Source organism: Biomphalaria glabrata, chromosome 4, assembly GCF_947242115.1.
Source record: "Biomphalaria glabrata chromosome 4, xgBioGlab47.1, whole genome shotgun sequence".
NCBI lineage: Eukaryota > Metazoa > Mollusca > Gastropoda > Planorbidae > Biomphalaria > Biomphalaria glabrata.
The window spans coordinates 22869790-22896704 of record NC_074714.1 but is presented as its reverse complement, the minus strand read 5'-3'; the positions used below and the strand labels follow the sequence as shown (position 1 = coordinate 22896704).

The 26915-nt window shown below is 34.2% G+C and overlaps 1 protein-coding gene across 6 annotated transcripts; it reads left to right on the top strand.

Annotated features, from left to right (window-relative positions):
* The first annotated feature begins 3935 nt into the window (after positions 1–3935).
* On the top strand, positions 3936–25985 carry LOC106053571 (ADP-ribosyl-[dinitrogen reductase] glycohydrolase-like). Of its 6 annotated transcripts, none has more exons than XM_013209162.2 (9): positions 3936–4029; positions 17090–17223; positions 17432–17575; positions 18252–18395; positions 19543–19697; positions 20931–21090; positions 21884–22042; positions 23873–24003; positions 24638–25985. In XM_013209162.2, exons 2-9 carry the CDS (start codon positions 17116–17118, stop codon positions 24753–24755), a joined length of 1119 nt encoding a protein of 372 aa, XP_013064616.2. In that variant the 5' UTR covers positions 3936–4029; positions 17090–17115; the 3' UTR covers positions 24756–25985. The 6 variants fall into 6 exon arrangements, with proteins under 6 accessions (XP_013064616.2, XP_055882326.1, XP_055882323.1 ...); XM_056026351.1 differs by lacking the exon at positions 3936–4029 and adding an exon at positions 14480–14633 and having other exon boundaries at positions 17471–17575; XM_056026348.1 differs by lacking the exon at positions 3936–4029 and adding an exon at positions 14485–14633.
* The last annotated feature ends 930 nt before the right edge of the window (positions 25986–26915 follow it).

Below are 26915 nucleotides of genomic sequence, written 5' to 3'. Positions count from 1 at the left end.
AGAAACCGACCCATAAATTGTATATCATACGATGGGCATCTAATTATAGCCCTACCTGTCCTCAAAATTATTATGTTAAGTTTGATAATGTATAGATATGCATGTATACAGTAAACTCTGTATCTTTATAAGAAACATAGGCCTTATGTTGCTTTTTAATCATTAAGTGTGTAGGATGAAGCCTACTAGTAGCACTGTCTATGGATGTAAGTTATTACATTAAATCGTAAAATGTGTTCTAATAAATGAGTATTACACTATAGGTCTGGGAAAGAAATTTTTTAAACACGACGTTCAGAGGGTCACTTTTACAAGAGAATATTTAAAAACTTTTGACAATTTAATACATGTCATGGTGACATACATGCGGCCCTTTCGGTGGCCCTGCCGGCCCATTTAGGTATCGGCCCACCGGGCATTTGCCCGAATGCCCATATAGCCAGTCCGCCCCTGATTGTTGGTCTAGAGCTATTAGGTCTACAAATTCAATGTCAAACTAAAGCTTATAAAAAATATTTTTTTTTGTATTTGTTTGTTTTACTTTATTTCATTTTGTTCAACAATCGAGCTTAATTATTTATATCTTCTGGTTTCAACACTAAACCTCACCCTAATAGCAGAAAGTTGTCTTTTTTTTTATTTATTTTATTTCTAAACTGGTATGCCTCTTTAATTAAAATTGCTTTAAATATAGGCCTATGAGTTTCTGACAGCTCCTCAAGATGAGGATGAAAGAACGTTTGCGCGGATCAACACAAAGTGGACACGTGAGAAATACTTGTATCTTATACATTGCAGACTACCTAAAAAAAAAGGTAATTACGTCCAACATCTTCCATGTGTTAAACTGATGCTAATTAGGGGTTTCATATCAACTGTAGGCCTAATGGACACTTCACAAAACGTTCTAACGTAATATGTGATGCATGGTGTTTTACAAATACTAGTCGACCGCTGGCCTAGCAGACGCCACTATTTTGCAGGGCTGGCCTTAGGCCACTGCAAACTATGCGACCGCAGTGGGCCCCACACTTTCATAGGACCGGCTCTTTCATAGAACCAGCACTAATTTTAGGAGTATAAATTATTAAATTAAACCATTTTATAACTAATAACAGATTTCCCGAGGCCCCTGTCGATTTACCAAGAGCTCCTGGAAATCTCCTGAAATAGAAAAATATACGAAAAAGTCGTGGAAATATCATGAAATTATTAAAATATTTTGAAAACTCATACAAATCTCCTGAAATATATAGACAAAAATTGTCATTTTGGGGTGTCATTCAATATGGAAAACACCAATCCTAAGCGCGATAAAAAAAAAACAACAGCATTATGCATTACTCGTAATTATGGAATCTAGTGAAAGAAGCTTCTCGCGTCTCAAACTAATGAAGAATTACTTGAGGTCAACAATTCTCAAAGATAGATTGAAACATTTGGTAACTCTTGCTATTGAGCGTGATCTATGTAGGAAATAGAATTGGTATGATGTAATGTATGACTTCGCTAAACGCAAGGCTCGTGTAGTAATTCTGTACGTAGTAAAGTAAAGAATGAATAAAATGCAAAGCCAAATTTATTTTCTAATACAAACTCTTAATTTTCACTTATTATCCGTATCCCTACTTCGCCCCGCAAAATCCGTTTTGCATAGGGCCCCACAATGGTTAAGTCCGACCCTGCTATTAAGTGACGGGTGAATTCTACTTGTCCCCCCCCCCTTCTCTTTTTTTTTCGCCTCTAAAATTACGTGGGGTAACTCTAGTCCGTCCGACTTGCAGAAATAAAAGAGTGATCTTTCTATTACTTGGTGTCCAAACTCTTGAGCCATGAAGAGAATTATATATATATATTACAATTTATAATAGCTTATCATCATTAACTTCATTTCAGTTGAAGCACTGCATGTTAAGTTGCTTCCTAACAAAGGTCAATTGATTTGAAGGTGTAAAAAAAACTGCCTAAACTTTGACTACTCAGAATTCAGAGGGTGCATGTACATGGTCAGCCATCAATTCCTGATAAGCCTAGGCTAGTCAATTACAACTGTACTGCAGTCACCAGTGGAAGCACTACTGGTTCAATTGCTACTTAGATTTTAATTGATCTGATGGTGCCAAAAAAATGATTAGAATTTGGCTACTCAAAATCCAGGGGTGTGCAAGTGCACCACCTTGCACCCCCACCCTTGCGGGCGCGCATGTGTGTATGTAATAGGCTTTGTCCTGCACTCTCAAGTGTAAATAGGGAAAAAACACCTTTTCGCTTTTCTCTTTACAGCTTTCATGATAAGAATGACTTTGGTCAACTTGATTTATTTTGTCTAATATATTTTTTACCTTTACCTATCGCTTAGCCTGCTGTTGGACCGTTGGGGCCCCAGGGAAAATTAATTTTCTTCAAACACACACATACGCATGTTGACGAGAAAATAAATGAAACTATTAATTTGGTTTTGTTAGTTAACATTTTAAATAGTCCTCCATGCACCAAAAGGAATATTATTAAATTTACTACACCCGCTATATGGCTATAATTCACTTTCTTTTTTAGGATAGAAGAAAGAAAATATGCTTCATTTTTTTTATCTATCAAAGCCGTTTCTTAGCAATCAACTAAGAGGTAAAATGAACCTGGGTAGGCCTCCGATTAAATTTCACGCGGATCTTAAATTTTCTGCAGTTGCTGAGATCTCTTGATACATAGGGGCCTACATAAATGAATGAATGAATCAGTGAGTGCTATTTTGCTCTTAAATAATAGATCTATAGATTCATCAAGCACCTTATTTATCAATTAATCCAATGGATCCCGATAGCATTTTGAGGGAAAAAGTAGATTTACGATCATATAATAATAATAATAATAAGGCTTGTCTTCGAGTCCGAAGATTAATGAGCAATGCAATCTATTTCTCATGGCCTGACCATTGGGAAGACATTGCCATACACCGCACTAGATGGAGAGAGACGGTGACACAGAAAGCTACGGGGCCTCAGCTCTGGAAGAAAAGCGTGCCATACGAAAAATGGCCAGCTCCTATACCACCAAAGCGAAAGCCACCTTAACTTGCGATATCTTATCTTATCTTATATAATACAGACGTTACTTCAAAAAAAGAAGATGATTACGTCCTACGCGTCATGCATTTAGTCATGCATATTAACCAATGACTTAAATTCTGCCAAGTCACTGGTTTTCCTGGCTAGCTCAGGCAACCCATTCCATGCTCTAATAGCACTAGGGAAGAAGGAGTATTTGTACAAATTTGTCCTAGCATATGGGACGAGGAATGTGCTTATATCTTTGTGTCTTTCAGAGTATTTTATTAAATTTTGTTTTTGTATTTGAAGATTATGGTTCAGTGTTTTATGTATAATTGCTACTTTACTTTTGAGTCTTCTGTCCTAAAGGCTTTCTAAATTTAGTGATTTTACTAAAGGTGTTACTCTAGTCAAACGTGAATATTCGTTTGTTATGAAGCTCACTGCTATAGGTTGTGTCTATTCCAGTTTCTTAATGTTTTCTTGAGTTGAGGGGTCCCAAACGAGGATGCATATTCTATTATTGGCCTAACCAAGGTTAAATATTTATGGACGGGTGTGTCTCTCCAAAATAGGACTCCACAGTCACATAAAAAAAGTGTTCGGGATGAACCATAATGGTCGCTCTACGACTGAAGGAGGCCAACAATATATATAAAGGCCTAGGCCAATATATATATTTTTTTTTTTATATTTTCTTCATCAACTCTCCCAGTTTAAACAAAATACGGAATTATAAAGAAAAAGTCTTCTCCATAGGTCTGTGTGTCTGTGGACTTCTCTGAATGTAAATGCGCACTTTAAAATGGTAGGGTACTAGGAGAAACTCCGAAAAACCTTCGCGACCCGGAAGTCTATAACTAGGTGTACACTTTCATTTTGAAATGTAAACAAAACAAATGAGACGGTTAATTTAGTCATTTTAGTGTCTTGGACACCGTCGATTAACTGTATACTAGATCTATTTCTATCTAGATCTAGAGTCTAGAACAAATAATCGTAGATCAAGATATTTAGGTATGATCATGTTTTAGCTGGCGGCCGCCATATTAAAATGATGATAGCAACAGCTCCCAGGCAACCAATTGTTGCCAGATGGATTTTGTTGGTTAAAATAAATAAAATGAGTTATAGTGTGCTGCCAACTATTACATAAATAAAATCTGAATACATTTAGATAAGAGGGAATGTAGACCTATTTATTTAAACAGGAAATAGATGTACATTTTACTAGTGTGAATCTATATTATTTCTCAATATTTTATTTTGTATGTGTTGGTGTAGATTGAGTTTGTTAAGGATACATGTTTTTGTGTTCTATTGAATCTGAAAAAAAAAATAAAATATAAAAAATCGGTATTTTTTTTTGTTTTTCACATAGATGTTCTTTTTTTTTTAATTTGATGATGCTTTATTTCATTATGTGTGTGTATGTACATATGTGTGTATATATGTGTATGTGTGTGCGTACGTACTTGCGCGTGTATTTTATATGAAATTATTGAGAGTTAAAAAATACTTAGCTTATCAAGTATCTTATTAATGGTAAAACAATTAATGAGACATATTAATTCCACCATCCCCTCCTTTCTCATTCTAGGCAGGGGACTAGACTAAGGTAGATTTATCAGTACCATCATTTTAGTACATTTTAGTTTAGAAAACGATTTTAAGGCGGTAGAGGAGACAAGTGCACGCTGACACAGTACCGCTAAAGCTTAAAATCCGTCAATGTGCACATTACTTGGCTAGTCTTTGGTTTGGGTTGGACATTAGAGTTGCATTAAAGAATAATCCATTTGGTTTATTGGCTTGACCACATAACAGACGTTGTTACGGATAAACAGTATCCATGCCACAGCAACAATTGCGTGGGAGGGTCAACACAAACGTTACAAAGACACCCTTAAGAGTTCTCTCAAGGAGTGTGAGGGAAACGCTATAGCTCTGGGTCCTTTCTTATTGACTGCGGCCGTGAGTGTCGTGTTTCATGATATAACGCAAGGAGCTTGGTAATCAACAAAGAACGTAGATCTAAGATTTAAAAAAAAAAAGGAAGGTGAGAAATGAAGCAAGCATATCTGCAGCAACCCATGCCATCTATGTGGTCGGCTTTTTAAAAGAAAAAATGGACTCCAAAGCCATCTTCAAATTCATAGAAAATGGGAAATAATCTCATCTTCAGCTACGAAGGAGGAGCCATATATTTAAGCTAGCTAATCTGCTCATTAACTGATTAGCTACAGGTTACGTTAATGTGCACAAATCGACATTTTCCCTCTAGATATAGGCCTACTGTTTAGGTACCGTTAATGTTAGGGTTAGGATAGAGTTAGGTTTATCTAGGTATGCAAGCTCCTGCAAATAACTACAAAATAATAATTTAATTTATTAAGCGCTGTTAACAAAGCACTTTAAACCTTTGCAGAGCTGATTATTTTGTGTGTCAAAAGAGTTGAGTCAAAGATAATTACAACATAACGTAATACCCGGACAAGTGGATCCTGGTAGTTGGTGATAAATACAAAATTAGTCGTATTCTAATTCTGTTCTAAAGTTGCTGCTCGGCGTTCTGGAAGTTCAAAAGAAAACAGCGCCCACTTTCACTGCGCCAAATACCCATATTGTTCATATCTCACAACCATCAAAGACATACCTCACTTACTAGACGTCCCATATTTGACCACTGGAGCAATACACCACAGGTGCGTTATATAAGTCACACTCATACAATACGCCTCACACGCACACCAATTACCATTCACACGAGGGGAGGGGAGTCATATATGGAAAATGAAAGAATGTCAAGAAGAGGGGAGGGAAGAGAAAGTGGCGAAAGAAAACTAAGTCTTACTGGGGGGGGGAGGGCCGAAGTTAGCAAGACATCCAGGATGACATAACATCCAGACGATGGCGTTTTCGGCTAGCGGCTCATCGGTGTCCCTCTTTGCTTTAACAGTGATAAGGGGAGGGAAGCTAAACGACCTCTGTGACCCGAAGCTGAGTCTGCCTTGGTCCAATGAATGGAAAACGGTGTGTGTGTATGTACAGTAGATGGGCTAGGTGACAAACTCAGCTCTGCTATTAACATATGATTTTATTCTTTCTGACTCACAATCGACTGGTGTCTGGAAATATTTAAGCTACCAGTAATTTAAGCACCCGGGACCGGGAAATCGGGCACTTTTTGACAAGGCAGAAAATTAGGCACTCTTCAATAGAGACTTAATTTAGAAGATAATTGATTTTTTTAGCGCATGTTTTATTCCGAAAATACCAACAATAACTAATTTTCAACAGAATGTTCATGAATCAAAAGAAAAGCTGACAAACGGAAAAAAAGTAGGCCTACAATCACAAGAATGCGGGGGAAAATCACATTATATAATTTAGGCCTGCATATCAAAGGATTCTGTGGAGGGGACGTAGAGATGATTTCCCGCTTAATGCTTCACATCCACCACCAACCCTTTAGATTAATTGTTCATATTATTTTTTTTTAAATATATATTATGTCGCTACCTCTCTCTAATGTAAAATTCAGCCACTCATAAGTCAGTAGTAAATGCAAAGTCAAGTTTGATGGTAGAGTATTGAATTTTACCATTTCAGCTCCCCCCCCCCAGTGGCGTAACTAGAAGGGGGGGGGGAGGGGGGGAGAAATTTAAAATCCCCCCGGGCCCCCACCTAGGGGGGTCCCCCAAATGGGTGTCCGAAATTTATTTGTAAATACATAAATTAATATATTTGATTGACAAATAGTGTCAACGGGTGTCTTTTTTTTTCAACATTTATGGATTAAAAATTTATCACAAAGACTAAACCTAGATCTAGGTCTATCAGTACGTTGACTTTATTGACATTTTAAAAATATTTTTTCCCACAGAGATCAAAGTTTTTTTTAAAGTTAGTTTTACATTTTAAACTTTGTTGCCACGAATAAAACTGCATGATATACAGCGAATTCCAGGTATCTTGTTACCTTTACTAATAATAGATCTAAATGGCGAGTATTTTAAGGCTACACTAATTAACCTTGAAGCAAAATTTACAGAATCGAGTATAACAGATCCAAAAGTTATTCTTAATAATGCAAGAATAGTCCATTATTCGGGTTTGGCGTCTATTATTTCAGAATTAAACTTCACACTCGAGTTATAACCCCTCTATTCATCTTTCATCAATCCAATGGAAACTCTACTTTTATTTCCATCTAATCCTTTTGCTTTCGCACAAAACACAAACAACAAACAATAACGTAATATCATATAATATTAGCACATCCTTCCTTTTGAAGTTATTATCACACCCTTCCTTTTGAAGTTCTTAAGAGTGATATCTACCATTTGGGGGCCCTATGCAAAACTGATCGCGCGGGGCCTAGTCTGGGTAGGGGTGAGCATAATGTCAATATTATTTTTTTTGAATAAGAAAATAGGCCTACTTTCGTCTTTGCAATACATTTTTATCAAATGAAAGCTCGAAATGCCACTTTTTATTTATTGGCACCCCAAAATGTCAATTTCGTCTATTCTTTAGGAGATTTGAATAAATTAAAAAAAAGTTCAGGACTTTATCGTATATTTTGCCTTTTCATGAGATTTCCTGGAGGCCCTGGAAAATCAGGAGGTCACGAAAACCCTGTTATTTTATATACTTTATAATGGTTTAATTTAATAATGTACACTTAGAATTAGCGCGTGTCCTATGAAAGCGCGGGGCCCACTGCGACCACATAGGCTGCAGTGGCCTAAGGCCGGCCCTGTCTACTAGGAACTTTAACAATTTGTCCACTTCTGGTTGTCTTGACTGGCACAACAAGTTCTCTAGACGTTGGTCTATAACTGTCTGTTTCGTTTGTTCCAACAGTTTGCAGTTCATTGTCTCCATCGGTATCATAGTACCCAGAGATGTCTTCATCGAAACTCTTATTCAAAAAGCGTTGATTTCTTCTATATGTTTTTCCGTTTGTCTTTATGATGTAAGATCTGGGTTCTGAATGTTTTTTATGACAACTGCTTTCTGCCATGTTTGACCTAGACGAACTCTCCGACAGAATAATCTTTAGATAGTCTTGCTTTTGCATTGTATTTCACTTTGCTTTTCATCTGTCGTTCGTTGAGTAATGTCTCTGCATTTTCAGCTACCGATGGTTTCAAAAGTTTGGGATCAGTTCGAATGATTCCCTGAGTCTTCTACTCGTCACCAGTTGTGATGGTGAATACGGCAGTCCACTTATCGGAGTATTTCTATACTCGAGCATAACGAGATATGGATCTTTCCCACTTTTGTATGCTCTGAATCCTTTTGCTTGCGCACAAAACATAAACAACCAACAATGACGTAGTACCATATAATATTAGGACAGAATCTTCTTCATGCAGTGGGAAATTAAGAATTTTTTGCTTATCTTGAATTCTGGTCAAAGCTCTTGCTCCCAATTAATATAGTTCGGAAGAAACTACAAAAGTCTGTGTATATATGTGTGTGTGTGTGTGTGTGTGTGTGTGCTGTACGCACGTTTATGTATAGGGTTAGGGTTTACTGGGCGTTAGGGTTAGGGTTTGGAAAAAAATCGCCCCCCCCCCCCCACTTCAAAGTTCTGGATCCGCTAGTGGAACCAAGACACCTGTTAGATGAAGACCCGCTTATGACAAACTGTGCTACTTTTCCTGTTTGTATGATGTCATTGATGCACGAGCACTTTTCATCAACAAACCAGTAGTACAATCACCAATAGACATATTGAGGAAACTTCATATGGTAATTACGTGTGCTCAAACTTTGCAACCTCCTCCGAATACCGCTAACTCAGGCCACTTCCATTACGTCATGTGAGAGATCATTCTCAAAGCTCAAGTTCATCAAAAGCTATCTCAGGAGCACAATGACACAAGAAAGGCTTATCATGGCTTTAATGTCAGTGAAGTCACAAATACTAGAAAGTATCGATGTAATTGATGTTATAGATGTCTTTGATGCACAGAATGCACGACGTGAAGCGATATCAATTGAGATTTGTCACTTGTGCACTATTTAACTAATAAACAAAGCTTTTATTCATTAAAAGAGTCTTGATTACTTTTTGTTAAGTTTACTGATATACTGAACCAATTTGATTTGGGGCTTATATATTTTTGCGTACATTATTCCATGTCATATGTCGAATGTCAAAATGCAAGGGGCCCCCAAAGAGGTCAATCCCCCCGGGCCCCCAAATCCCTAGTTACGCCCCTGCCCCCCCCCCCTTTAAACGATAAAGCAAAAGATTCCGATGATAGATACAGAGTCGAATCGGGTGTGATGACGATAAATATAATCGCCTTATCCCCAACTACCTTAACCTTTAAGATGTGCTTGTGGAAGGGAAGGCAGAACAGAATGATAAATTTGTCAAATTCAGATAAATCTAACAAAAAAAATTACTAACCCTAACCCTAACCCTGAAGACATTAAACGTCGTATAAATCTAGCGCGTCAGACATTTACTGATTTACACAGCTAAAACCAACCTGACTGTAAATCTCCTCACTTCTCAAACAAGACTAAACTAAGAATCTTTAACTCTATTGTCAAGGCTGTCCTATTGAATGATTCGGAAACATGGAGAACAACTGAAGTGACAACAAAAATAGTACAGCCCTTCATCAACAGATGCCTGAGAAATATCCTAAAAATACACTGGTATGACAAAGTAGAAAACACCAAACTGTGGGAGATGAGTGGGCAGAAAAATATAGATCCTAGAGAGGAAGTGGAGATGGATTGGTCACAAGAGAAAATGCCGATAGAGATCTAAAGACTGTTTTTGACAGTAGAAGTTCCCTGTAAGCAAGCACTGATAGTTACTTTCATTGGCCTACAGTGACAGGATTGCGCAATGCATCTGGCCCTATTCGGCACCTTCGACACGCCCTATTACAGTAAGACCTAGACTTCATCATTCTCTGGTCAATCTGTTGTTTCCCGATCAAAGGATCCAGCTATACACACCCACCCCTCCCCTACCAGCCCCATGCCGCAGTTTCACCCCTCCCCTAACCCCTCCCTGCCCGCTCCCGCATTTTCACCCCACCCCCTGACCACCCTCCCAGTCTGCTCCCGCTGTTTAACCCCCACCCCTGACCCTCCCAGCCCGCTCCCAAAGTTTCAACAATTTCTTGAGCCAGTCAGTCAGTTTCAGTGACCTTGGTTACCTAGCCACATTCCTTGACTCTTGTTGAGGCTAGATTAGAGAAGACAGTCATTTTACCTGGGATATTTCTATTTAATGAATAAATATTTATATATGAAATTCTTTTCTATAAGGACATCAGTTGTTTATTGCATGTATCCTCAAGCACATTCTAGATACAATGCAACAAGTCTCATAACACACAACATTACACTAGACTAGTCCACTAGATTTAGGCTTAGATCTTCATCAAATCATTTAAAATATAACTTCATAGATCTATATAAATAATCCCATCATATATAGGGCAATATAGGCCTAAATCTATTTAAATTCAATTTCTTAAATTTCTATGAAAAAAAAAAATAGGTACCTAAATTTACGCTTTATTAATGTCATTCCAATTTTAAATAATAATAATTTACCCCCCCCCCCCCCCCATTCCTTTTTTTAAAGTACTACTTCTACTACAATAGTAAATATTCCTATTATTTCTATTTGTTTTATTTTCTCTCTCTTGCAATCCGCTATAAGCTGGCGATATTTATATAGGTCTGTGAGTCGGCTCTACAGCGCTATTAATTCTATTATTTCTATATGTTTTTATTTCCTCTCTCTTCGAGTATGGTTTCAGCTGGCGATATTAAAAATCAACTAGGTTATCTCCCCCTGAAAATAATTTTTTTAGCATCGATTCAACGCTGAGGCATCGCAAAAATCTGGCCAGTGGTTGCCAGGTGCTGCCTAGAGACGTAAATACGCCAGCTAAAAGCGGAAATTACCGATACTTATACTCGAAGCTCTATAGTAGGCTATAGATGATAGTGTAGTGTCTAGATCTATATAATATAATATAGATCTACTACTAAGTCTAAGTCTACTTATTAAATTAATATAATATTTAATATATTATTATTATTAATTATTATTATTAGATTAACCTAGTCTAGTTGACTAAGTTGACCTATTCTGACTATTCACAGTGCTGAGTCAACTGAGACTGAGACGACTGAATGGGGCTACAGACATGCCTACAGTCCCGCATTATGCGGAACCGTCCCGCAAAAGCATCAAAAAAGCTCACATGTTCCGCCGTTCCGCATTCACGATTTTTTGTTCCGCCAAGTCTGAATTCCGACACAAAAAAAAAAAAAAAAAAATCGCCGATTTTTCATTATTTATTAATAATGCGAAATTAAAATACTGAATGCAAAATAAAATATATATAGGTCTGTGTTTATTGTTTACATTTCATCTTCTCTCGGACCCGGTGTGTCCTAAATTTACGAAGATAAGGTTGAGCTAGATCTAGACATAGATCTAGTAGGTAATGTACCATTTGGCGGGCGGGGTCGCCATTTTGGAATAGGTACAACAACAAACCAGATTGGCTGTATTTATTTTATTTGTGCTGGTTTCTAAAAACACCTGGCTAACGTGTTGTTACCAACTCTCTAGTCTTGTTATGTTATTATTATTATAATTTGTTTAGTTTGGTATTAGGTGCATGTATTATTTTATTATGTTTTTGTATATTTTTTTATTGTTTTTCAAATTGTCAATTAAATCTATTTTCAAAATTCAGCAAGTGTTTGTGTGTTTATATTATATATAATAATAAAACAATCTCCTAGTTGTTCTTTTTAAAATTTTATTATAAAACGTAAAATAAAAATTATTTTAAAAATGTATACAGGTATACATATGTAAACTATGCATTTGACATTTAATTTTAATTGATTAAGAAAATAAAAGCAGAAGTTAGTTATATATAAACATTAAATAGAGAAAACAAAAAAAATACAGTCTATGCATATTATATATGCACTAGATTTAAATATAATACAAACATAATAACTCAAGCATAATTTTCAGCAATGGTGATAATAAAATTTGAAAAAATATCTCCTTCACGGATGCTGTTTCTGTAAGTAAATTCTTGCAAATAAGAGGCAAACAAGGCATTGCTAGTGCCAAACTGTCTCTTCAGTTTTCTTTTGGCCCTCATCCATAAGTTTTCTACATTTTGAGTGTGAATATTAGAGTCATTGGGGTCCACAAAGTTTTGTTCGTGGATGATCACTGAATGCGAGTAGATTCCATTTTGGATTCGGCTTATATTGCCGTATGCTGCCCAGCCATCTGAAATTATATGGCTACCGGGCAGAATGTGTTGTATAATTAAATTTTCCAGTGTTTGTGCACTCCTGTCAGGCACTTCCACCATAAAACAGCGTCCACTGCCTCTTTCAATGCCTCCGAAGACCCAATGTCCTTCTCTCCACTGCCCACGGTGATACTTCCTATGGAAGTATTTTGTCTCGTCGATTTCTACGACGATAGGATTGAAATCTTCATCTACGCCGCCAATTTGTGTTGCATGTCTGACGTTACTTTTGTCACACTCTTCTCGCATGAAATTGCACCAATCGGTGACAATAGACTTATTAACGCGGCCAGCCTCACGGGACATCTGGTGTTGTGGCATGTCACAGGCCCAGCAATAAACTAGAATTAGAATCTGCTTTATGCTGAGGTGACTTCCCGAAAAAAATGAGTCGTGGCGCACAGATTTTCTTGTGTGGCATGTGTTGCAACACCATCTGTAGCCCTCTAGGCTTTCACTGTATCTATTTAATGAGCTAAGCTCATTGCAGCTACTGCATCGCATTTCATTCTTAATAAGTTTCCTCCGGACGCACCACTGCAGCACCACTTCTTTTTCCAGTTCAGGAATTAGTGAATCTAGATTCCAGAACTCATTTCTTATGTCTTCAGTGCCTAGAATGTCATTGGGATCTACAATTTGTGTCCTTCTTCTAGCCATGCTGTGGAATGATCAAATATGTACTGATTTATCTTTTTTTTTTTATTTTGTTATGTGTTAGTAACAAGGAAAATTTCGAAATGAGCGTTTTAGCGAGAGGACGCTGGATTTCTTAATAGTGACGAAGGGAAGATTGCCTGTATATTTTAGGCTAGCCGCTAGCATAAATAATTTTGAGGTGGAGAGGAGAATAATTAGAGTAGGGGAAACCAAGCGTTCCCGAAAAAAAGATGTGATTTTGTTTTAATTACAAAAGTGATAATTTTATCAGTGTAGAGACGTTTTAGTTAGAATTCATCATTTAGGAGTTAAGAACTATTGATTTCAAACAAAGGACATAATTATGAATTAAAGGTTTTCTTACTTTTAATTATAATATTTACATCTAATTTATAAGAAGCATGCTATTGTTGTTTTTAAAGTAATATAATTGAAGTTTTATTTATATTGCGTACAGTATTGCTAACAAACGCGTTTATGTTCCACATTGGGGCTCAAAATTCCACATTTTCAACCTGAGTGTTCCACATTCTGGGTCTTGGGGGTAGGCATGTCTGGGGCTATAGTATATATTGGCATATTTACTATATATATATAGGTCTATATATAATATATATATATATAATATAATATAATAATTAATATAATATAGATCTAGTATATTATATATATATAATATAATATAGATCTAGTATATTATAATTATATATACGTTATATATATATAAGTATTATGTGGCAGCACAGACTAGGATGTAATAATACTTTTACAAATCTGACACCATCATTGGGCGCAAGCAAAAAAAGTCATATTGGAAAATTATTTTTGACTTGGTGACGTATTTACATTTACTTAATCATAATGTCGCCACAGATCTAGATCTAAGACTAATATCTATATATAGCTATTAATACTATTAGACCTATAACAAAAAAAAGTTTTGTAACGTGTTAACTTCAATCTCAGGTTTCAAAATAATAAAAAGAACAACACAATTTATTAAAACATGCATTTGTGTTGAAAATTTTATTCATATAGACTCTATATCTATCTCTGAAAGTTAAAAAAAACTACAGCCTTTTTAACAGCAAAAAAAAAAAAGTAATTTCTGTCATTTTTTTTACATGTCATGTGGTGCCTCATCATGAAGTGTAAACTATTTTCTTGGACTTCTATCTATAATTAAAAAAAGTAAAATAAGTATTAACAGATAATCAAGCATCTCTGTTTAAAATTCTATTCAATTATCTCTTAAGGTTCAAAAGTTACAGTATTTTATATGTGAAAAAGTGCTTCTTTGTCGATCGTTTCTTTTTATCTTATCTTATATGATACAGACGTTACTTCAAAAAAGAAGATGATTAAATCCTATGCATCATGCATTTAGTCATTCATTTTAACCAATGACCTAAATGTTGTGCGCATCTTGCTTGGTATTTTCTTTTGTGCACCATAAGGTTTTGTTAGTTTTAGTTTCTAAGGATGCACTATATTGGTGTCATTGCTCTCTTGTTTTGCTTGAGATGGAGTTCTCTGTTGTGGTTTTCTTGCCTCAATACTTGTGGTTTTCTTGCCCCAGTATTGGGTAAGTTAGTTTATTTTACTGCCTTCTGAATGTCGTAGATCTAAAATACTTTCTTTTATAATCGTGGAAATGGCGGTCTCAAAGGAGTGTGTATTTTTCTTATCTAGGGACACAGGCTTGGGACTCATCAGGAGTCGAGTCTGATTTGTAGGCTGTGTTATTGTAGTTGACTATCGTCCATGTCGTTGGATGTGGGCGTTGCGAGCTCCGATTGACTGTGGCAATGAGATTAAAGTGTGCTATAGTTCATTTGCATAATATGTATATAGTATATCTTGTATTTGCCTTGTACATACTATTAATATGTATTCATCCTTCATGTCATAATATTCATAAATTGTTGAACACGCTCTCTTGTGTTAACTCATGTAATTTAACGTGTCATTATTATTAACATTGTTCATGTTGAACAATTTGTTGTTCAGTTGAACGACATGTATTCTATTTTTAGTAAGCCATAGTTCTAAGTTCTGTTATTCTTTGCTTGATCATGAGGGGAGCCCGGGCATGTAAATCATACCCAAGATGAGCCTGAAAAACCTGATAATGTCCTACGTGTCATGCATTTAGTCATGCATATTAACCAATGAATTAATGTCTGCCAAGTCACTGGTTTTCCTGGCTAGTTCAGGCAACCCATTCCATGCTAGCTAATAGTGCTAGGGAAGAAGGAGCTTTTGTACAAATTTGTCCTAGCATTTGAAACGAGGAATGTGCCTCTATCTTTGTGTCTTTTTGAGTATTTTATTGAATTTTGTTTTTGTATTTGAAGATTATGGTTCAGAGTTTTATATATAAGTGCTGCTTTACTTTTAAGTCTTCTATCCTGAAAGCTTTCTAAATGTAGTGATTTTACTAAAGGTGTTACTCTAGTCAAATGTGATTATTCGTTTGTTATGAATCTCACTGCTCTATTTTGTGTTTGTTTTAGTTTCTTAATGTCTTCTTGAGTTGAGGGGTCCTAAACAGAGGATGTATATTCTATTATTGGCCTAACCAAGGTTAAGTAACATTTTAGTTTCATATTCTTATTTGATTTATAGAAATTTCTTACTAATAAACCCTAATGCTTTGTTTGACTTTTTTATAGTTTCATCAATATGGGGATTCCATGACAGTTTTTCATTTATATAACACCTAGGTATTTTGCCTTTTTAGTCTGTCAGGTGTTACTGTGGTTTACCATCAATAAGATAAGTGGAATTAATTTGTTTTAGTTTTTTTGTCACTCTTAATAACTGACATTTTTCTGGGTGGAAAGACATGCTCCAATTTGATTCCCATTTCTGTAAATCATCTAATTCTCTTTGTAAAATTTCTGTGTCTTGTGTTGTTTTTATTGTACTATATATTATGCAATTATCTGCAAATAATCTGACTTTTGTTCCTGAACTAATGCAATTTGGTAAATCATTTATGTAAATTAAAAATAGTAGTGGACCTAAAACTGTTCCTTGTGGTACACCTGAGTTTACTGTTATTGGTGTTGATTTAGAGCCATTTATTATTACAGTTTGCTGAAATATTTTAGTTTTTTTAAGCAAACTATGGTTGTGAACTTTGTCAAAAGCCTTGGAAAAATCTAGTAAGATAGCATCTATTTACCCTACAAGTAACATTACCTCACTTTAAAAACAAAAAGAAAATTTTGTCACAGCTTACCACTTGTTTGACATTAAAATAAATATCAGGACATAATCATGCATTTCTGTTGAAAATGTGCTTCATGCAAATAACTCAAATAAGTTGCAGCCATTTTATTGAGAAATTTTCCGTTTTTGGTAAGAAATTTTTTTAAAAATATAGTCAAAATTTTCGACACTAAAATCGCTATAACTTCAGTTTGAATTAACTAAGAAACATAAATGAGGTATCAATAACCTAGGTTCAAAAAGTTTCATTACAATATATTGAGTTCTGAAATTTTTATCAAAGTACCTATATGTATATATAGTAATATATAGTGATAGTTATATATACTAGTATCACTATTATAAGTATGTTATATTTTTGTATATGTGTATATGTATTAGTATAGGCTTCTATATTCAGTGGCTTAGCTGCTATGCTTATAATTATATGGCTTAATCATTAATTTGTAGAATCTAGATCTAGGTTTAAATATAGATCTAGGTCAAAAATCTAGAATAGATCTAGCTAGTAGAACTTTTGTGAAGGTAAAACAAAGTTTAATTGTTATATTACTAGATCCAGATTAGATCTACCCTTATTTGAAATAAAAAAAAGGCATAGATCTAAATAAGAACTATTTAAAGAACAGTGTTAGTGTTAATGTTGTTGCTTAATTAATTAGCTTTTTCTAAATCTACTTTCTCAATTTGAAACACAAAGAAAAATAAACAATTTAGACATTTTAGTTAAAACTTTACTTAAAATGTAGTTTCAAGCCTTTTTTTTTTATTTAAAAAAAGTCTGATTTTGTTTTTATTCTACAGTTATTTGACCTTGACAGCATATAATCATGGACAATACTATTAAAGATCAATTCAGGGCCACCATACTTGGTCAGTGTGTAGGGGATGCCATAGGTCTTCTTACAGAATTTTTAACTAAAGATGAGGCGAAAAAGGTGGACATTAATTAATTTTTGAAATTCTTAAAAGATGTATTTATATGCTATTTGTTTTTAATTAAACAAAAACAATTTAATTAAAATCATCTGACAATATATAGGCCTATCTTCAATTATTTAAAAAAGAACTCTATACACTCTATATATTGAATTTTTTTTTTTTTACATTTAAATCTGAATCAATTTTTTTTTTTTACTTTGTCAGTATTATGGTAGTAAGCCTAAGACACTGGAATATTCTCAGAAAGTTCCAGATTTTCACCGAAGTAGATGGTCAGAAGGGGACTGGACTGATGATAGTGATCATATGATTCTTATATTGCAATCATTGCTGTATTGTAAAGGACAGGTAATTATTAAAATTTAATATTCTTTTACAATTCTTAATATAATTTAACATTTGGGTTCTGTAAAAACTTTAGTTAAAAAAAGGAGCCTTGAAGCCTGTAAAAAAAAAAAAGGGTAAAATATTTTATTAAATAACTATCTTAAATTTCCTTAATTGATAATTTAAATTTGGTGTTGGGATTTTAGTATAACAGAACCTTTTATTTACATTCTCCAGTAGAACAGCCTGTATTGTTTGACATCTCTACCGCCCCCACCCCACACAAACCTCATTAGCTCTTGAATTCAAGAAGCTATTAAAGATTAAATATCTTATGCTTTGCTCAACCAGATAGGAACATTGTGTGTGGCTATATTGAAACTCCTCTGTGTGAATAAAGTGAATTCTGCCATACTAGCTTGCCTAAAACCTAGTTAATACATTGTTAAAGGCCGTGCGGTTTGCGCGCTGGACTGTCGTTCGGATTTATCGACGGTCGAGGGTTCAAACCCTGCCCGCTCCCATCCCCCGTCGTCCTGCGGGAGGTTTGGACTAGGAAGTAAACTATCTTCAATTCTGAAGGAACATCCGAAACATGTAAAACATTTTACAAACATTTTTACAAACATTTATTGTAGCCTTTATTGGTGTATTTCTTCATGTCCTAAGTATGACATATTAGTTTTTTCATTCACAGGTGAATGTTTGTGACTTTGCGTTTAGAATCAAACGTTGGATGAAAAATGGTTTCCCAGAACTTGGTGATCTTGGTGGAATGGGTATAGGAGCAACAACCCATGCCATTTTGAATCATCCAAATTTTATTTTGGAGCCTCAGAAGGTGAAACTTTAATTCATGATCTCATCTTTCTTTTGTGTTCCTCATGGAACATATGCCTTAGTTAAAACACGTCACTTGCTTTTTTTTTAATGGCTTCCCAGCTCTTTTCTGTCCTCTTTGCTTCATCTAGTACACTGCGTCGCAAGATTCTTTTTGGTCTTCCTCTACATCTTGAGCCCTGGGAGTTCCAATATAAGGCCTGCTGTCTAGCTCTGTTGTTGTTATCTTTTCTAAAGGCGTGACCAATCCATCTCCTCTTTCTCTCTAAGATCTGCATCTCTATATTTCTCTGTCCACCCATCTCCCACAGTTTGGTGTTGTCTATTTTGTCATACCAGTGTATTTTTAAGATATTTCTTAGACATCTGTTGATGAAGATTTGCACTTTTTATTGTTGCTTCAGTTGATCTCCATGAAACTTTAAATAAACAAAAATAAAAGATTTTTTGTTGTTCTTTCTCATTAATGTTTGGTTTGCTTAAATTTTTTTAAAAATGAGAAATGGGTTATCAAAATAGAATTTCAAATATTGGATGAAATATTTTCAGTCAGAGCCTCTGTCAAGCACTTCCTCTCTTTAGTCACTTAATGAGGAATAAAATGAACTGGCATTTGTGTGACACAAAGTATTCCTTCTACTGACTGGATTTTAAAACATGGCAAGTCTTGGCTATATCTGCCGAGGTTAATGGATGTGGCAGGAAGAGTAAGGATGGGACCTAGGACTGGAATATATGGCTGCCATTATACCCAAATATCCAACTTTTTTTTTTAACAGTCTTTGTTGTGTCTAATATCATAGACATACATTTATAACTACATTCTTTTCTTTCAACAATTCAAAGTTGAGATATAATTGACACCATGATTCATAAGAGTTTTTCTGTTTTAAAAATTTTCATGAAATGAAATTAAAACAATCAACATTATTGATCAGAAAGTGGAGAAAAAGATTGTTTTGTTTCATTTAACAGAAGAAACAAGTACCATGCATCTCTTGTATATTGATATATAAGTAAAGTATGTGTTCTGAGTTGCCTCCCTAAGGATTGTGCACAACTTAGTTATAAAAATGTATTTATAAATTATTATGTTTTGACATTATATATATATAAGTTCTTAAAGGTAATAACCCATGAAATTCTAGATAGCCAATGAATGTTGGGAAAGAAGTCAGCGGAATATAGCACCCAATGGTGCTGTCATGAGAACATCCATCCTTGGCTTACATCAGTGGGAAGATTTGGAGGCTGTCAGAAAAAATGCCATTGAAATTAGCAAGACAACACATGCTGATCCTAGGTATAGTGGCTATTTATTGAGATTTATTTTTTGAGATTTCACTTAGCCAAACTTAATGATAGAACTTTTGGGCAACATTGTTTCTTTTTCTGTACTAAGCTCTACATATGGGCTCAAAAGTAGTTGGTGAGTACTACTGCCAACACAAATACAAATATTTTTACAGAACTTACGATGCATCTTCTCTTTAGCTCATTCCCTTCACAATATAAAAATAGAAAAGGGTAAATCACTTGAATACTGGTTTGATGAATGTAACAGCTCTGAACATTTTTTAGGCCCTTTATTTAATGTTTAGCTGAATCATTTGCTCCTCAGCCCAGTTTAATGTAAACATGCTTTTCCTAATGTAGCTAAGTAAATTCAAAAGATTCAGTTTTGTTAACTAGTTTTGATAATCCCCCGAAAAAAACATACAACTTGTAATAATTTATAAGCTTGGAATGGATAATTTACAATTAAAACCTACAGTTTTAATTATTTATTTTTTTTACAATAGCCTAGTTTAAACCCACTAAAGAAACTGTCTATTACATTTGTAGTTAAGTCAATACTTGTTCAATTTGAATGTTCCTTAGAACTAGTCACATAGTAAGTCTTTTTAATAAAGGGACATAATCTGTTTGATATGTCAAATAACTTTACTTAGTTAAAAAGAATTGTGGATTTTAATAATCCTCCATGGAAAACAAAGAACAAATAACTTTATAAGTTGTTTTTTTGGGGGGGCTAAAATTTAAAATGCTTTTCATTTTAGTTTTTCTCTGAATTAAACATCATGGCCTATCAGAAGGCACTGTAGTAAATCTTTTAACCTTCTTCTTCTTCTTCATTCTCATTCTTATGTTGGATTGTTCAGATGATTAGACTAATATATGAGATGAACTGCACAGTGGTTTCCAAATCAGGGAGCTCTCTATATAATTTTCTTTCTATTGGGGTGTTTTGGGGCCAGTGTCTTGTACAGGCCTCTTGGTAAAGAGAGCAGTTTTGAAGGACATGGTCAGCATTCTCTGGTGACACTCGACACAGGCAGATTTCACTGGTTCCAATTTTGAGCTTCCGATACATGTGTTGTCTCATTCTTTTGTGTCCAGTCCTGAGTCGAAAGATTAGATGTTGGTCTTGTCTGGATAACTTATAACAGGCATTCTTTTAACCTAATTGATCGTATTTCTTTTATTTATTTAAAATTATAACCAGTTCTTCTTTTCTTCTACATTCTTGGATAAGATGTCGGGCTTCTTGTGTGGCAGTGAGCTGTGCCATTGCCCTCATGTTGCGACACACACAGACAAACCTCTCTAGAAATAAACCTGTTGCACTGAATGTGGAGGACATTGTTCAAGAAGCTTACAACCAGGCTTGCTTGGTGCTAGAAAAAGTTGAACAGGTGCTGATAAATTTTTGTAACTCAAGTACCTTTAGAAATCCATGGATAAGTGAATTCATTCCTCTTCCTTTGATTAATGAGGGTATCATGTGACCTACGTAATAATGAACCACATTTATTTTACTAAAAAATCTTCACATGTACTCATTAGAACAGGGATGGGGGGGGGGGAACCTCCAATAATTTATATCGTAAATAAACCCTGGCCTAACCCTAGAATTAAGATGACATCCTTAGTAGAGATGTCAGTAGTCTAACATCAATAAAAACAATTTTTCATATATTAATAATCAAACATAATATTAACAACTTTTCTTTATTCAGTACTGATATAACAAAAAGTAAACTATAACAAATATTTTAAATATGTGCTTCCAAAAGCTCATTTTTTTTTTTTTTTTTTTTTACTTTTTTTTTTATCCTATTTAGAATGTTTAGATATTTAGAAATTTAAAAGATTTTATTGGGCTCACAATTACCAAATTCCCTATATAAGGTAGATAATTACATCATATTCTGTCCATGTGTTAATGTAGTAAAGTTCAGGTTAATTATAGGTATTAATTGTAAATTAGAGATATTATTTTGAGTCCAAGATTTGTTGAACAAGTGAAATATAGTTCATAGATTTTTGTTGGTACATAAACCAGCCCTTTATATATTTTCCAAATCCTTGATTCCTAAATTTGATTCTATCCATTATTTGTATGACCCTAGACTGTGTCACTCAACCAGCATGACTTCTGTATCAAAAACAGATACTAAATACTTAAATCTTTCTGAACATTTTCAGAAGACAGAACTCCATTTTTATATGAACTGTAGAAAGCTGAAAAAACTTCAGTTATCGGAGCATGGAAAGATAGGCTACACTTATAAATGTTTAGGCTCAGGTTTCTGGGCTCTCAGACAGGAGAATTTCCAGAAGGCAATTATTAAGCTTGTCATGGAAGTGAGTACCATACCTTTGTTGTTATTTATTATATATGTATGGTAAATATTACAATGTTAAATTTCATAAAGAAAAATATTATAAAGGGTTTAATATTGGTAGACTGGATTACCATATTTTTGTGCACATTACCAACAATTTATTGAAGTTTTTACATACAAATGACAGCTGTGCGGGGTGTGCAAAATTTATTTTGCTTATAATCATAGCATATTGTAAACTATGGACATACCAGTGGGTCTTTATACCTACTGTGCTGTTGTGAAATGTACATTAAAGAGCTTTAAGAACATGTCATTATAACCTCAAGAAAACTAATAGTACAGATGAAAGTAATTTATGTGCTGGTAGTTTATGTGGGGTATATAAGGATGTGGGTTGTATGATTTCATTTTTACTTATTTTGTAATTTGTGTAGGGTATACACATGTGTGGGTTATACACATATGTGGAGCATATGAGCAAATTACAGCATTCTTTAAATTTGAGTGCATAAATTAAAGACTGTTTGATAGTGTGTTGTTTTGATTTGACTTCATATCTAACTTTTATAGGAACAGGTAATGTTTTAGATTAGGTTCCTACACTAGATGTTTAACATGAATTTATAGGATAGATGTTTATAAACCTTATTTTTCAAACCATTAGAAGCATTTTTGTTTGCCTAAAGTAGGTGGGAAATCCCTTGTGTCAGAGTGGTCATTGCTGTCTTTGCACAGCTTATGGTGTTTAGTTAGTTAAGCTAGTTAACAAAGTTTCCTGTGGCCAGTCTATGGGAGTGATTAGATAGCAGCAGATTCACTCCATAAAGTGTCTAAGGTTGTCATTGTTTTGTCTCAATAATACCAGCCTCTTACTGCCAACATAAATGTAAAAAATTTTGTTAAAAGAGGCTAGCATGTAAGATCGTTTTAAACTACTGTTAGTATAATATCTTAAGAAACACTTCATAAAGTTTTCCACTGTGATTCAATGACAACCACTTCTGTCCTCCAGGTGGCTAGCATTTTGAGCTGCATTTCTGTGCCTTCTTGTGTGACTGGTGAATGGGGCAAACCATTCCAGCTGGAGCCAAGTTTGGATTGCTGTCATTCTTGTCATAAGTTTTCTTCCCTAAAGGCTGTGCTCTTGTCATTGGTGATTTTTCTGTGTTGCCCGCATGCACTATCATTTGCTCCCTTTTCCCAAGTGGCAGGGCCCATTTTGAAGGCTCTGAAGTGTTTGCTTTGAGCTCTCTTCCTTTCCTTTAGCTGGATGCAAAAGAACATTGAAACAAATTAGCAAGGAGATAAAAATGTTTTGTAAAATGTTTTAAATGTTTCGGATGTTTCTTCAGGGTTGAAGATAGTTTACTTCCTAGTCCAAACCTCCCGCAGGTCCAGCGCGCAAACCGTACGACCAGGCAGACAGATATTTTGGATCCACCAAGATATTTAATTAGTTATTACAGTCCACCATTGGTTCAAAATTATTTTTTAGTGTACACCTTAAAAACCTTAGGTGCTACTTATGATCAATGCATATTATATTTAAAATGAAAGTTTGATAATATTTATTTCATGGAGTTTCCAAAAGTTTACAAAAGATCTTGACTTTTAAGAATGTCTCTGAATCTGCATTGGGAACTGTTTTAGGAAAGTGCTACGAGTTGTTCAACACATTGTTGACTTCTAACCCTTGGTCACAGAAATAGTTCACTCTACATCTTAAGGGAAACTTTACATACTTAATCTGTTTCTTAATGTCTGTGTAATGGAGGGAACTAGGCATCTAAAAATTGTTGATTTTAAAAAAAAGTTCTAACATTCAGATTTTTTTTCCTCACTAAAGGGAGGAGATGCTGACACCAATGCTGCTGTAGCTGGGGCGATGCTGGGTTGTAAACTTGGACTAACTGCTATGCCAGAATCTTGGGTGACTGGTCTCAAGCACAAGGATTGGCTTGTGGGTTATATTGACAGGTAATGGATTGTACAAGTCAAAAACCTTTATAATGACATTATTGTAGACTTGTTTAAAAAAAAAATTCCCTCGATGATGTCTTGTCTCTTTATGTTATTTTCATCTTTTTGAATGAAAAATTCTTTTAAATCTTGCGGTTCATAGGGCATGTGATGTTCAGTTTGCTTGTCTAGCCACAGATATTGGATGTTATAGTGTGACTAGTGCAAGGGTTATTGACCTTTATTGTTCTTGGCATGTTAAGGTCGAGATGGGCAGTATTTCTTTCATAAACTAGAAAACCCTGCCTCTAATTGGATTCAAACTCAAAGTCTCAAGATCAGTGTCCTAGTTCTTTAATTTTTAAAAAATAACCTGTTTACATTTCATATGTTGATGTTTTTATTTGGGGGGGGGGGGTATTCTAATTTTGCAATTTTACAGCTGAGTCAAAAATCAACTGTCAACCAAGAATAAAAAAAAAAAATATTTGGCTTTTTTCAGATTCATATTTGGATGAGTGTATTATTTGTTAATATTCTTGTTGAGATTTTATTTTTTTTTAAATTAATCAAACAATGTACTTTGTTCTATTTTAACATAAAGTTACATTGATATGATATTTATAGTCCTCTAAATTTTTGCTTTCAATAGATTCCTGAAACTGCAAGAAGAAATGAAGCTACCATTAGATGAAAGAACCTCACATGATGATTTGGATTGTAAAGTTTTGGAAGATTCAGATAAGAGACGAAAGGAGAAGCAGCTCTAAAAACATAGTCTCTCTGATAGTGAAACAGAATATTTAGATTTCATGAATTATATTTTTACAGAATTTATATTTTAGGAGGAAACAATTCAAATTAATCCTCATTGTAATTTATGGTGGGACAAACCTAAAAATTTTGTTCAATTTGTCACAGGTTTCTTTATAAATCTGCTCAATCATCAGTTACCAAACAATTTTGTTACACTCGTAGAGTTAAATGGGATTCATTGACCTTTAATTGTGACATTAAATTTGTGGTTGTCTTTGTCCATCTATGTTACCCTTGAAGTATTGGCTGTGATGGCCAGCTGTTATTGCACTTAAAGGTAAAATGAAGGTGCTGATTTAAATCCTGTTGATTCAAGTGTGGTCATAATTCTGCCTACCTCTTCTTTTTTATTATTTAAATAAAAATAATTACTCTCTATTCTATGATTTTCTGTATATAAATATATATATTTCATGATTTTTATACCATAGTTCTGATGGTACTAGTCATCCTTTTGGATTCTTCATAAGACTGAATAGCAAAGTTGCTAAAATCACACACAAATTTTTTTTAAATGTATTTATTTTTATTAATGTGTTTGGTTTTTTGTTAAAATATTATTTAGTTAATTAACTTAATTCTTTTTTAAATAACTGTGATGCATGTTTTTATTTTGAATGAACTTAATTTTGTTGATTTGAAACTGCTGACTAAGAAAATAATTTATTTTGAACTATTAATTTGGACATGTTTTTCCAAGATTTGATTTTATCTTTTTCTATTATATTTCAACCTTAGCTTTTATAACATTTGATTTTATATTGATATTACTGCTCGTGTAAATTTATTTTATAAACCTAGTAAAAAGTGATAACTAACTTAAAAGTGCACAAGTTTGTAAAACCACAGATCAACTAAACTAAATGCTCACAAGTCAGCCCAAAATTAACTGCTCTCAAGTCAACTAATTGCTGTTGAAAGTAAAATAATGTTAAATAACTTAAAAAATTATCATATGAGGGTAAAATATTACAGCATACTTCTAGGAAGTTTTCCTGATTGATTATTTACTTGTTACTGAAAAGGTTAAAATTTATTTTTTAAAAATACCATCATTAGTAACCCTATGAAACTTTAAAAAAAAATGCTTTGGGAAAATAAAATGCTAAATTATAATCACTAATTCTTAAGAAATACTATTTTGTGGATATCTTCTTAAAATTTTTTGACACATTATATGAATATATGATAAGATATCACTAGTAAAGTTGTTTTTTTGTATATACAAGTTTCATAGTTACTTTTCATTTCACAGGCTTTGGCAAAGAGTGTACATAAAAATTTTTTTAATGCAGACATTTTTTATGATTTCTAAATCTTTCAACTGTTCCTTTCTGCTTTAACTATTATTCTGTGATAAAAAAAATTACAAGTGCCTTATTGCCTTATCTACTTAATTTATTTGTTTCATTAGTATCATAAATATCAATAAATTACATGTTTAAACACTAGTGAGTTCTTGCATGAAAAAATTGTGCAAAGTTGACTTATGGCCAGAAAAACTGTTGATGCAATGCTTTCATAAACTAAACAATTGTCATGCAGAGTGATATAAATACCAGAGCTGTTGTGAAGTTAAACCCTTTCCGGTCGAATGTCCCACTGGGTGGGACATTTTTTTTTTCCTGTTCTGGTCGAATGTCCCACCCAGTGGGCCATAATAATTTAGCTCGAATTTAAGTCAAATATCAAACTTTTTGTTCCACTTCCTGATTCCTAAATTTTAAATTACAATTTTATAAAGCAGAAAGTAAATGATAATCGTGAAATTATTCTAAAAAATAAATAAAATAGCTTGACCAAGATAGTTTTTCACAGTATCAAAGGCGGTGCGGGGGAGGGGGGGGGTCTGACTAGTGACTGAAAAAAATTCCAATATTTCATAGCTAACTTTCCAAACAGAAAGACTAAAGACTGCATTGTTTGCAGTAACAGAAAAACACCAGGCAGTGGGTGTAAGACAGTATTCTAGTGTGAAACTTACTCTCAGTTGGTCAGTTACGTCACCCTGGAGTGCACCCTCGGGAGTGCTTCAAAAAGTACCATCCACAAATAAATTTTCAAAAACTAAACATTCAGACATCATGTTTGGAACATTTTTCGTTGTTATAAAT

Bases quoted from the DNA above. Each gene is read 5' to 3' on its own strand.
- LOC106053571 (XM_013209162.2), top strand. From the start codon at position 17,116: ATGGACAATACTATTAAAGATCAATTCAGGGCCACCATACTTGGTCAG. The intron at 17,224-17,431 runs GTGGACATTAAT...TTACTTTGTCAG, and splicing joins CTAAAGATGAGGCGAAAAAG to TATTATGGTAGTAAGCCTAA. The intron at 21,091-21,883 runs GTGCTGATAAAT...GAACATTTTCAG, and splicing joins TGCTAGAAAAAGTTGAACAG to AAGACAGAACTCCATTTTTA.